At 41.0% G+C, this 13,504-nt stretch overlaps 1 protein-coding gene across 2 annotated transcripts in view; it reads right to left on the bottom strand.

Moving 5' to 3' along the window:
- Positions 1–12,325, bottom strand: part of arhgef2a (Rho guanine nucleotide exchange factor (GEF) 2a) — a 78,607-nt gene extending 66,282 nt beyond the window's left edge. For both annotated transcript variants that reach the window (XM_071910590.2, XM_071910591.2), the window contains exon 1: positions 12,109–12,325. In XM_071910590.2, coding sequence (XP_071766691.1) covers positions 12,109–12,171 — 63 coding nt within the window. In that variant the 5' untranslated portion in view covers positions 12,172–12,325. The remainder of the gene's footprint in view (positions 1–12,108) is intronic.
- Between the last annotated feature and the right edge of the window lie 1,179 nt (positions 12,326–13,504).

Below are 13,504 nucleotides of genomic sequence, written 5' to 3'. Positions count from 1 at the left end.
ATATCACAATACTCCCTTTAGTTATTTTCACCTCAAGAAATCTATCAAAGGTGTTTACCTCAATAGGTAAAGCATCTGTCTCCCTGCTGAACCTTGTGGGTTTAAATCCAGGCCTGCCCTTTTCAAAAGCATAAACTGACAAAAACAATAGGCATATTTTCCAACAGAAACTGTACCATTGTGTATAACTTAAATGCTAAAATTGACTAAGGCCATGGCCTAATACAAAATTAGACATAACTTATTGGCTGTGTTTGTCTGTCTATCTTGATTGTCTTCCGAAATGTTTTGTCTGTCTGTCTTTCCAAAGTGTGCTTGAAACCCTACAATCGCTGCTATATCTTGTCGTATTTATCGCCAGACATTTTGGCCAACAATATTTTTGTCGGGTAACTGTAGCTTTTACAAAAAACAAATAATGGAAACTGTGGTGGAATATTTGTGGCTCTAGAATTCCGCTATGCACTGACACAGGTTCATGTTTAATTTTTTATGTTTAGTTTTTTTAAATTTCACAACTCCGCTGGTTAATGTTTTTCTGATTACTGATTTCCCCGAGCAACACTTGAGTGTGTACATTTCACATTCACACTGACACAGTGCATAAATCATTGCATGCAAAATACTATGTACAACGAGCATTGTGTTTGTACATAAAAGGCCAGTGTGTTGTGTGTGATTCCAGTGAGTCACTTACCTAGTGAATTTATTTTTAAGAAAAAATTAAATAAATACATAAAAATGAATACATTTTAAAAATGCATATGAATTTGTATTATGAATATGTATTTTCGGATATAGTGAGGGTAGCTTGACAGTATATTTTTTCTTTGAAACATGAAGACCTGGACCCCAGTGCTATCCATAAGTGAACCTCACATTACACACTACATGTTTTCTGAGATTGAGTCCATCCTACCCCCTAAAATCCATTGAGATTCCATTGAGACCTGTTATCATCAGCTTTTGTTGGCTAAAAAGGCAGAATAACTAAAATTTTGAATGGCAAATAATGTTCAAAACCTATAGCTACAACATGGACATGAGATCTGAGCAGCATAAGATATGAAATGTTGATCAAATATTGTCAGTGACACAATTTAGCTCAATGGGTGCACTTACTTTTGCACACCCTATTATTCACTTGAATTTTCCAACTTCATAAAAATGTATAGAATTTCCTCATTACTTTATTGTAATAGAAAACATTGTATAGGTCTCAGACAAAAAAATTCAAATAATTTTGTTTTACAGTAAAATAATTTTGTAGCCCAACAAATTGTGCAAAAACTCAAGGGGTGTCCAAACTTTTTCACAGCACTGTATATAGGCTACACAGTCTGTCCAGTTTTGATGCAAATACTTAGCATTTTTTGTGTCAGTGTACACAATGATCAAAGGGTGCTATCCATTTGGTGACAGTATTGTAGTGATTGACTGACTTTGTGTGTTTTGACATGTGTGGTTATAGGCTAGTGACAATGCCCCCAAAATTTTGAGATACCCCTACCGGAGGTAGAACAAAACACAACAATGTTTTTCCTCATCTCTAAGGTCTCCCATATATGAAATTGATTCTTGTATAAAAATATTTTACTGCAAAAATGGTTAAATTGATAGATATTGTTATACACCCCAAAACTAAAAAAGAACCTAAATATAGCCTGGCCGTACGGGAGTTGAGACATATAAACTCATGTAGATTAATAATACAAGCTCCGAGAGCTTTCAAACTTGACATGCTAGCAGTCAGAAAGTTGCTTAACCTAATAGAAAAAACTGGATGTGAATATCTTGATGCATGTAGGAAATATAGACCTATGAACACATACCTAAAATAAGCGGAAATGTAAAAAAGGAATATCTATGCAGAATGTTCTCATTTACTTTGTAGTAACTCTGCCATGGATTGTCATAGAAACACAGATGATGGCTTGTTGGAAAGGTATGGTTATGCTGAATCCAGCAATATCACAGGTGTAAATGTAGCTTGCATAGTCAGGGAGTTACATCACTAAATGTATGAGGTGTCCCAAACGAAAGAAAATGAAACATTGACATAATGAAGTCTCCAGTCTAACACCCATTATCAGTGGTGAGAAGAATGTTGACAAATTCAATGTTACTGCAAAGAAAAGTCACTTGAGGAAAAGTGCTGGTCTATAATGTTAATATATTTATGATACATTTCATATATGGAAACAAAGATACAATTGAATCAGGTTGAAATTGAAATAGAACACCTTTATTGAAATATTTACATCCATTTTAGTTTCTTTTTGGCCAAATCATTACTACAGAATGGAAAATAATAGTGTTGTTACTTTTCAGTTTGAGTTTGAATAAGACTACCTTCTATTTTTGTAAATATTGGCTATGGTGAGAAGTCTCACTGGATTAGGTTTTAATTTTATTTGAGAACTAAGCTCATCCAAAGAAAAGAAATGTTATGGAGTTGATTAAGTTAAAATCTGGATGAAGGAATTTTTTTATTTTAGGGTAAATCAATCTGCCCTCCACTGACTCAGATCATAGGGTAGCAGCAAACTTTGAAATGCTGCTTCACTACCTCCCAATTTCCCTGCTTCAAATTGTTCTTTATAAATTAGAATAGAATACAATACTACTTTATTAATCCCCATGGGGAAATTAATCTTCTGCATGTAACCCATCCAAACACCCCATACACAAACACACAGCCATAAGCTGGAGAGGCCTGAGGGCACAATGGCAGGAGCTTGCTAATTGGGTCCAGAACCTCAATTCCGTGACCATTCTCCGGCTAAGATGTTTTGATGATTGATTTGACTTCTATGGACCTTTTATAAAAAATTTAGCCCCCAGATCCAGGATTTTTTGCCAGAGGGCCAAATCCAAGATGGCCACTGGTGCCATCTTGAAAAATTCACTTTTGAACCAGAGCACCTAGAATCATGTATGAAGACACTTTTTCGTGTAAGTCGACCACGAGGATTCCGATTCTGACATCAGTTTGACGTTATGACATCATTTTGACCCAGAAATCCAAGATGGCCACCATCCAGTAGAGTGAAAATGTAACTTTTGAACGGGAAGGTAAGATGTGGTGTTTGGGGTTTGCCATTTTTACAGTATGTAAGGAAGGAGAATAACAATGGTAAACTATAGCTATTATAATTACGAATCCATGCCTACCAAACATGTATGGTTTAGTAATGGCAATTTATGTTTTGGGGGTCATTTCATAATTATGTTCACTGAAAAGATGTTAATGTCAAAACCCATTTTACCTTGGTACTGCTGTACTTTAAACAAACTACCTCCATAAGGATCTCTTGCAGTAAAATAATTGATGAATGTATGACAAGAGAACTAATTATACTTCAAAATAAGCTCTTTTTAATAGCTGTAACTTGAATAGTTGAATAATGAAACCACTTAAAACATGTCATATGATCAGTCCGAATCAGAGCATTCTGCCTCACTAGATTCTGAATCATCAGATTCCGATGAATCCCCCCTCCTCCTCTGTACATCATCATCTCCCTCCTCCTCATCATCCTCCTCACTCTCATCTTCCTCGCTCTCTTCAGCTGGCCCTGGTACAGGTAGATGCGTTGGGAGAACAGGTCGCGTGTGGCAGACAGGGCGCCAGCGACCACCCACCAGCTCCCAGCCATGTCCGAGTGGCGAGGGGTGGCGCTTCAGGGAGGGTGGCGCACTAGATACGCCAAGTAGTTGGCGCGGAGGCAGTGTTGGTGTAGGCTATCTGCATCTGGAGGGAGACGGATGAATGATTTGTTCTTCATTCTCTTCCACTTCGCAGCACGGGCCTCAGCCATGGTGCTACTCTTCTTGTCGCCATAGATCACATGTCGTGTGAACTCGAAGAGCTCCTCTACCACCTCTTCCTCAAGGTCAAGGCTATCTCCGCACCGCGAGAGCTGCCATCGTGCCACAGGGCTCTTCGCCACCTCGTCATACACCAACGACTTACCCTTGCCGTAGAAGCCTGAGTTGGCATCACAGCCTGTAATACAGTGTAGCTGCACAATACAGTACACAGTCTGCCATCTCCTCAGTCACCAGGCCACGGCAGAAGACTGTCTCCTGCTTTCTCTTGATACAGAGCATACCGGGCAGCTGCTGCGAGATGACCGCTGCCACGACATAGGCATTGGTATCAGCTGTATCAATGACAACAGGGCCACTGTAGCCTGACTCGCGCAGAACTGCGTAAGTAGAGAAGAGGATGGTGTCAGCCGCAGACTGATCAAAGCTGTAGTTCTGCATCGGTTGCTGGGTTGACAAGTTGGTGCAGTGGGAGCCAACAGAGTAGACAATCTCTGCATCTACATTCTGTACAAGGTCGGTCAGGTAGCTGCATATTCGTTTTTGCAGCCGCCCCTTGTTGCTGACGCTACACAGCAGCATTTTGAACGCTCTGGCAGAGGGGAAGGGGTTGCCCAATTTCATGTAGGTGTTGGGGACATGTGCCTTACCCTGTACCCGCAGGTCTCGCTCGTCATCTTTAGTCGAGTATGCTGCGTTGTACGGGTCGTTCACACAGATGATACGGTCAGCATCACCATGGCGGGTGAGGATGATGGATGACACCTTGTGGAGGTAGTCCGAGCACTTGTATGGGGTGCCATCTTGCGTCTGCTGATCTTCTGCTGATGGAGTTGCCATCCTCCAGATCATGCCCATGTCAACGAGAGCGATGTAGTGTTCTTGCAGATCTACAGATTGGAGAGAGAGCTTCTGGATGAGCTTGCTCTTCTGCGTCTTCCTGTATGTGCCGTTGGAGTTGAATAAGGTCACACACTCCTCGACAACACGATGTTCCAGCAACGGGGAGGTTCACAAGTTGACTGACCTCAACCAGGTCGATCACTGCCTTGAGAGCGCTCCGCTCCATCTCAGCAGCTCTCGCCTTGAGTTCCTCCCCGGGCTTCTCTGTGCATGGCCCCTTGGCAAACGTCAAGCGTTTGCTCAGAGGGACGCGTGCATGGAGGTAGGTATTCTTACTGAACACCCGGTCTCACAAGAAGTAATTTATAGTTTAACTTATAGTGACTGTAAGTATTGTTTAATTTAATTGGTACTTATTTCAACAGAGGCAATTCCCAAAAAGTCTAATTAAATCACGTACTTTATGTTGATAATGTCATACAATTTGTATATACTACCGTATTTCCTCTAATAGTGGCCTGTAGTCAATTAAAAGCCGGGTCTCCGATAATGGCCGGGGCCGTCGTCGACACGAACAAATAAAGGCCGGTCTCAAATACAGGCCGGGGGAAAAAACAAAGGAAACAAGACTAGGTCAAAACCTAGTATATGGCTGCACCGTGTCCGTCTCCTCTCTCCGCCGCTGCCTCTCCACCGCACCCATGGCCCGCATTGATCCTCCCGATCCAAGCCCCGGACCGCCGCCGAAATCTCGGCCGGATCACCGGGAACACATCGGCGCCCAGGTTCAGTTAGCTTCATTAGCTTCAGCTTACATGCAAACAACGGTGGATACCAGTAAACTCCTGGTGCCTGTTTGTAACTGTAGTTTGTAGTAACATACAAGTGCCACAAGATGGCTCGGCCAGCGGAAGTCTCTGGAGCATGCCGTCGTCGATTACCGTAATTATCATAATGCATTGCAGTAACAAAAAAACGTCTACCTAACGTACCCCAACAGAAGCAGATCAGAAAACAAGGAGGCTTCGTACTAAAATATGAGCAAATATACTTATCAAACAGAGGGAATTAGAAATAAAGGCCTGTCTCTAATATAAGCCTGCTTCCAATAAAGGCCTGGTACCCTCTGCAGTTGAGGTAAATAAAGGCCCGGGCCAATATTAGAGGAAATACGGTATACACAAATGTTTTCTAAAATTAGGTGATTTGTGATTAAAGTCATGTTGTGCATTTGTGCCAACCAGCCCCATCACGGGGTTGGTTGGCACAGGTTATGGGGTTAGTTGGCACAATGTTATGTTGTTAAATAGTAACACTGAATTTGTCAACATTCTTCTCACCACTGATAATGGGTGTTAGACTGGAGACTTCATTATGTCAATGTTTCATTTTCTTTCGTTTGGGACACCTCATACATTTAGTGATGTAACTCCCTGACTATGCAAGCTACATTTACACCTGTGATATTGCTGGATTCGGCATAACCATGCCTTTCCAACAAGCCCTCATCTGTGTTTCTATGACAATCCGAGGCAGAGCTACTACAAAGTAAATGAGAACATTCTGCATAGATATTCCTTTTTTACATTTCCGCTTATTTTAGGTATGTGTTCATAGGTCTATATTTCCTACATGCATCAAGATATTCACATTAAGTTTTTTCTATTAGGTTAAGCAACTTTCTGACTGCTAGCATGTCAAGTTTGAAAGCTCTCAGAGCTTGTATTATTAATCTACATGAGTTTATATGTCTCAACTCCCATACGGCCAGGCTATATTTTGGTTCTTTTTTAGTTTTGGGGTGTATAACAATATCTATCAATTAAACCATTTTTGCAGTAAAATATTTTTATACAAGAATCCATTTCATATATGGGAGACCTTAGAGATGAGGAAAAACATTGTTGTGTTTTGTTCTACCTCCGGTAGGGGTATCTCAAAAACTAAAGCCCTTTTTGACAGTTAGTCACTAGGCTATTAATGTTTAGAGTGTTTTAGGTTTTTTTGCACGGTTGGTGTTGCGAGAAACACTTTTACTCTTTTGGAAATTGCACTAGAGTTTTGAGATTGAGGTTAGCGTTTGGGAAAATGCATCTAAGCGATTGAGAAAACCTGTAATATAAATCATAATAATTCAATAACGACCAATAAAGTTTATATTGAATGTTTTGTGGTGTGGTTAATCACTAATTAAATCATAAAATAAATGACTATGATGTTTACTTTAAAATGGATGTTGTGGTATATTTTTCAAAGGGACAAACATTAGGCCTACCCCCAGATTTATATAACCTACTCCAAGTAATAACAAGAGCACACTCAGCTAGCAACACTTGAGTACTTGCACAAAATACTAGAGCTTTAGGCCTACTGCTACGACTCAAAGCTAGATCCTAACCTTGCCACCTATTGCCACTGGTCTAGGGAAGATTAAACCTACCTGACTTAGTCTGCCTAACCAAGTTAGCCTAGCATCATAACCTAAACGTTACCCTGTGTGTGTATTAAACATGGACTTGAGCCTAACTATACCTAATTAGTGAAACTGAAGTTTAGCTCGAAGGGGAGAAACAGTGTTACTGGGGCAGGGCAGCGGGTGGGCCAGGCTGGCGGTTCCTCTGGCTAGCTAGGCCGTGGCATGCCGTTCCACTCCTGGTACTGTGTGAGCAGCTAGCTCTGGTCCATGACAGTTTTAGAGTTCAGCTTTTATTGTGGTGCTGTTTGTCCTTAAATGTGTGGCGGTCTAAATGATGAGGAAAACACTCAAGTGAGGCCCGCCACTCACTGCTAAAACCAAGTAGCTACTGATTGGCGAGTTGCCGCCTCCCCTCAATCAGTATCACTGTCTGTCCCTGCACCAAAACCTACAGTATCACCAAACCTGTCCTGCCTCTGTATAAAGAAATTCCTAAACATCCTATCATAACAGCCTACCCATATAATATGGCACTAGTATAATCACTGTTCCCCTTTGCTCCTCTCCACTGTCAAGTCCAAATAACGCACCAAAGTTGAACGCACTCTGTGCAGCAGGTACAGCATCACAACATGATGCAACATTGATGGCAACACAACGCAACTCAAATAGTGGAGCTCTGTCATAATGGCATCGACATTGCAAAACGCCTTGTGTATACATTTTTGCCATCCCTATTATGGCTGAGTTTACCCAATTTATTAATACTATTGACTGTGAATACGTTATTGTATTGCAAATGAGTGAATTACTTGTCTCCCCTTAACCTCTCTGTTAGGCGCGTCAATTATCTTTTGCCATACAGCACCAGCAGGGGAAGACTAGATAGACAGAATATGTCGCCTGTCAAGGACAATCTCCCACTGGCATCGGGATTGCAGTTAATCATCGCTGATATCCGACTGCGTCACCATATCGCCCACCTGGTAATTTAATGGTTTAGGGAATTAAATGAGTTGGCTTCTTAAGGAAAGGTTCAAATATAGCATTAAAGCAGACTGAAACAAAGCCAGAAAAAGTACATGCAAATATGATTTGGCCCAGGTCTGAAAAGGATAGGGAATGCTTTAGCTGCAGATGGCTTTAGCACTTCCACCATGTCAAAATAATGGCCTGTCTGGATAAAGATTGCCGTCTCCTGGTTTATTACCTGTCCCACAGGTATCTAAGATTATTCTACTGATGCACTTACTGTAATTAGATCAGTAGTGACCAAAATGTAAAAGCAACAGTTAAATGCTTGCACATAGTTGTGTATGCGTGCGTTTGTGGTGTGTATGTCGGGTGCTCCACTTTGAGGACAGCTGTATGCTGCTGTGAGGATGGAAGTGGCCCTGTAACCCGGATTGATTCCTCAGGGGCAGCACAGCACCCTTGGGTAGTTTAAGTTTAGCCTCCCTGACCGACATATTACAATGCCAAACACTGAAAGGAGACTAATAGAGGATGGAAATTAGGGATGCACCGATACCGATACTGGTATCGGTATCGGTGCCGATACCAGGCTAAAATGGAATATCGGTATCGGAGATTTTACCCAAGACTAAAATCTGATACCGAAAGCCATGAGTAACATGTAAGAAATAAAAGCAAACTGTCTTGATTTTATGCATTTGTGGCACATAGAAGCCTGTATTTCTCAAACAGTGGGAAAAACAAGGATTTTATCTCAATAATTTTGTCCATTGACCCCAAACTAAGGAAGTAAGCCTGCACTGTTCAGTAAAAGTAATGGATCGGATCGGTACTCAGTATCGGCCGATACTTAAACTTTCATACTCGTAATCGGTATCGGCATTGAAAAAGTGGCATCGGTGCATCCCTAATGGAAATGAATGAAAACACAGAGCGATAGACGAAAAACGAGAAACACCACATAAAAAAGGATTTTAACTTTGAAGTAATCAAAAAGAGAAAAATGCCATCTGTACACTTCTGTAATTGTGATTTAGTTACACAACTTTGAAGTAACTAAATCACAATTACAATGGGAGCTACACAGTCCTGTCATATACTATGTCAGACAAACTTCCTTCCATAGGGGAGGGGCAGGTTCCACTCTTTAGCATGCCGCCAGTGGAAACCACTGGAGCCACGATAAAACGGTTGTTTTTTCATCAATGAAAGCTATATGCTTTTGAATGTGCAGGGTGAGAACATTGTATTTACATGGTGCAGTTAAATACACAATGGAGAGTTTTCAAATTCTCTGATAAAACATTGAAAAACTACAAAGCACATTGCCCGAAAAATGTTAGAAAAACGTTGTGAATCTCCTCCACTTCCTTGTTTACACTCCTAGTCATAGGGCTACGTCACACAAAGCTTCACTTGGATCTAACGTTACTTTTTCGGTCTGTGAGACTTAGTGACTGGACGTCATTAGTTGTGCTTGCGTCAGCAATTAGTTGTGCTTGCGTCAGCAAGTAGTAGTAGAGGTTACTACAGCAACAGCACTACAGTCCTGGAATAATCATAGGGTTGCCAGATTTACATCTTGGTAAAACTGCACAGATGTGCGAACATGCTCAAACATGGGTAACCTAAACATAATTCAGTTTCATCAGTATCATTCAGCAACAATATTATACTGTCTATGCCTGTTCATTATTATATTCGATATTGAACTTATTGGAAACAGTCATCCTATACACTCATCCTCAGGCAGAGCACTTGTAAAAACTTTTTAGGGGAAACCCTGAAATAATCAGTCAATGTCTGTTGCCAACTGTTAAACATGTTGGTGGATCTGTAAGCAGCCATCTACTGGTAGTCATTAGGTGTCATGATTGTTCTGCATGGTTGTAAAATGGACAAGGAATATGCGGCCATTTTACAGGCCCAGGAGTATCCTAGGGTGTTGTCCCATATTCCAAGATGATAATGCCCCCATACACACTGCTGGTTTCATGAACACCAGGATGTAGTCAAACTCCTTCCAGGGCCTCCCCAATCAGCGGATCTAAATATCATTGAACCTTTATGGGAAGTAAATTTCACCTCCTTCCTAGTGCTAGAGTCATGTCATATGTGTCATATGGGATTCAAATGTAAGAAATGGTGTATATGCATGACAGACTACGGCTGTTAACAAACACTGAATCCAGGGTATATGTGTGGTTTGTAAGGTGCTGGCAGGGCAAGGGTTTTTGAAGCCTTCTACATTGCCAAAGAAAGCAGTAATATCACACCAACCCACTGGCATTTCTATGGCAACAGTTGCTATAGTCGAACATTCAGCAAGCAAGCATACTGTGTGTGAACAAACACACACACAGACTATTATCAAATCTACATTAGAAGTACAATGTTTTCATTCATTCAGCAGTGGTGCAGGGCAGTGGTAGCCTTTTGGCTACGGAAGCAGGCTTGTGACCAGAAGGTTGAATCTGAATCCCTGGTTCATGTCACATAGGATTTACCACAAGTAGAAGCTACCGACTGGAAAAATCCGTACACATCAGTCTCCTAGTAATTACAAGAAGGCTCTGATATCTCCCACTTGGCGTCATGAAGTGTGATAGTGTGTCAACACAGGTAACACAAACAGGTAGTGAATCCACCAATGTCAGCAGTCCATTCCACTGATGTTGGCAAAAATGATCAGTTATATTCACATGAATACAATCAACTCTACTTACCAAAATCAAGCAATATCTGCTGTAGTTAATTTATGGTTGATTTTATAATTGATTTATGGATGTGGGCATTCTGAGTTATTTAACTCTGAATGCCCACAACCAAAAATCAGTGAACGCTTCCAAGTTGTAGCAACAAGAGGTCATCACTTCTTTCGTCAGGACGTGAACGCTGAACACTGTCCCCTCCCTCAACAACTTCTATCAATGTGCCCTTGAGCAAGGCACTTAAACCCCAACTGCTCCACTTTAGCTAGTCAGTGGCCACTAGTAGAAGGCAGTGTGAATGTGTGCCGCCCTTCCACCTCCAGGTCGTTTTGTGTAAATAAAAATGTGTTGTTCGCTGATACAGCTTTAGAAACTATACAAGCTGGAGGAATACACTGTGTCTAACCACTCTATTGGTATCTACATCCACAGCCTGATGTTTCACTCATATCACTAAACCTTCTTTCTAAATTAATACCTGAAGCCTTGAATCTGAGCACATATCCCAGTGGAAATACTTGTGTCGGGTTCTTATTAGTTATTTTATTATTACTGTCACAATAGGCTACTGACACAATTCTGCACAAATGAAATTTGCAACTTGTAAAAGGAAACAGGTAATTATTTGATTAATTGGGGAGGTCATTATCTGAGAACTACCCAATCAGAAAGCATACAGTCAGCATCCTTATCAGCCTTGTTGCTGTTGCTTGCGGGTTGCTTTCTAATTCTCAACAGTGGACCATTCGCAGTGAAATCAAACGGTTATGTAGTTTGTCGTGCTAAGACAATGGCAAAATTAGTAAATAACATCTGTCCACAAATACACTTTTAGCCCCAAACTAACGCAGCAGTCTTACAGGCATATCGGGTTGAGATTTAAGGACGAACATAAAAATCGTAATGCTTGCAAATAATAATAGAATGTGGAAACACAACCCACAGTAAATATAGCACATTTGCCAACATATATTTACAACATAGTCATCTTTCAGTTCCCGGAGAGACAGAGAGAGAGAGAGAGAGAGAGAGAGAGAGAGGGGGGGGGGGGGGGGGGGGGGGGACGGAGGCGAGAGAGAGAAAGAGAGAGAGAGAGAGAGAGAGAGAGAGACTAGCGTTGGCAATAAGTGAGCCTCTTCCTCTTGTAAATGAAGTCACACCATTTGCGCTAACTTCCTGAAAAAGAGCGGTTGTGTTGTGCTATTAAAAATATTATATGGTTGGCAGGAACAAAGTCAGCCAGCTGTCGGTGTCTGCTATGTGACCGTCAATGTTACTGTCATCGGCTGTAATGTTATACTATAGTCAATGCTGAACATAATGCCAACTCACCCGTAGACTGATCTCTTTCATCCTCTCTTGTCGGAGTTTCGACAGATCCGCAACTCTGGACATGGTGACACTTGAGTTTCCTTACAACGATAGCCTTGATCCCTGAGCAAGTCAACAAACAAATATTCAAATATCCAACGTTAGCGTTTGTAAGTAATTGAAACGTCTAGCTAACGGAAAATGAGGAGAAACGGCGTTTCCTCACTTGGCCAACAGTTCTTTGCTTCTGCTGCTACTGCTGATTTTCCTGCAGGAAATCTGACTTAAGCATCATCACCGCCCCCTCAAACACACACACACACACACACACACACACACACACACACACACACACACACACACACACACACACAACCGTATGTAAAACACCGCGAATGCCTTTTGTACAGGTCTGAACTTTGCAATGCCTGCCCTCCTTTACGTATTTGAACATTTAAACATTTACAAAATATTTACATTTTAGAGTAGCTTTTATTAACAGTAAGGCAATAGGAAGTAGTGGCTTGTATGACAGTGAAAACCTCAATTCAAACTGAGAACTGAAACTGGATTAAAAACACACGTTTCCCATACTGATGGCATCTGTAATGACAGAACCTCAAATCGCGCCACAAGCATTTGAAAAGTGCAACTCCCATAGGCCCTATTCAGTGGGTGGGCTGGTTACTTGTGGGTCCAAGTTGCTGCCCTTGTGATGTTGTTTCAACAGCATCTGTCTCCAGCACTCCCAGCAGAAGGCAGACAGACCATCTTCCTGTAGTCCCATTATGATGCATGGTTTTGGGTGACATCTTTCTATAGTCCAGCCATTATGATTTGTGGTTTTGGTTGACATCTTTCTGTAGTCCAGCCATAATGATTAGTGCATTTAGGATGACATCTTTCCATAGTCTCATTATGATTAGTGGTTTTGGCTGACATCTTTCTATGGTCCAGCGATTATGATTAGTGGTTTTGGTTGACGGTGAACCAAAACCACAAATAAATTATTTCTGTTTGATCCATTACACACCTAGGAGACCTGGGACTATTTCTTTTGCTTAATTTGATTGGCAGAAGTGTCATGATGAAATACATAGCCTAGTAAGAAATGTTAGTACAGAAAAGTCAGCATGCATTTTTTTTTATTGTGTCAAACATCTGTATTTTCTGTCTTAATGTAAGAAAGCAATGAAAAAGAAATGATTTTAAAACAAAGAAATACTAAATAGAACCGACAGACTCCATGCACACTGCCTTGCAATACATCACAATTTAATGCTGAGCTTTCAGCCTTAGGCCATCATCAGAGCAAAGTGGATCATTTTGAAGGTGTACAGATAGCTTGACTACTAAAACAAATAAATACAAAAGCGACATGGAATCATAATGCATTAACTATGCATCTATAAAGAAA

Source organism: Centroberyx gerrardi, chromosome 19 (genome assembly GCF_048128805.1).
Source record: "Centroberyx gerrardi isolate f3 chromosome 19, fCenGer3.hap1.cur.20231027, whole genome shotgun sequence".
Taxonomy (NCBI): domain Eukaryota; kingdom Metazoa; phylum Chordata; class Actinopteri; order Beryciformes; family Berycidae; genus Centroberyx; species Centroberyx gerrardi.
The sequence above is the reverse complement of the archived record's forward strand: the minus strand, read 5'-3'. Positions and strand labels throughout refer to the sequence as shown.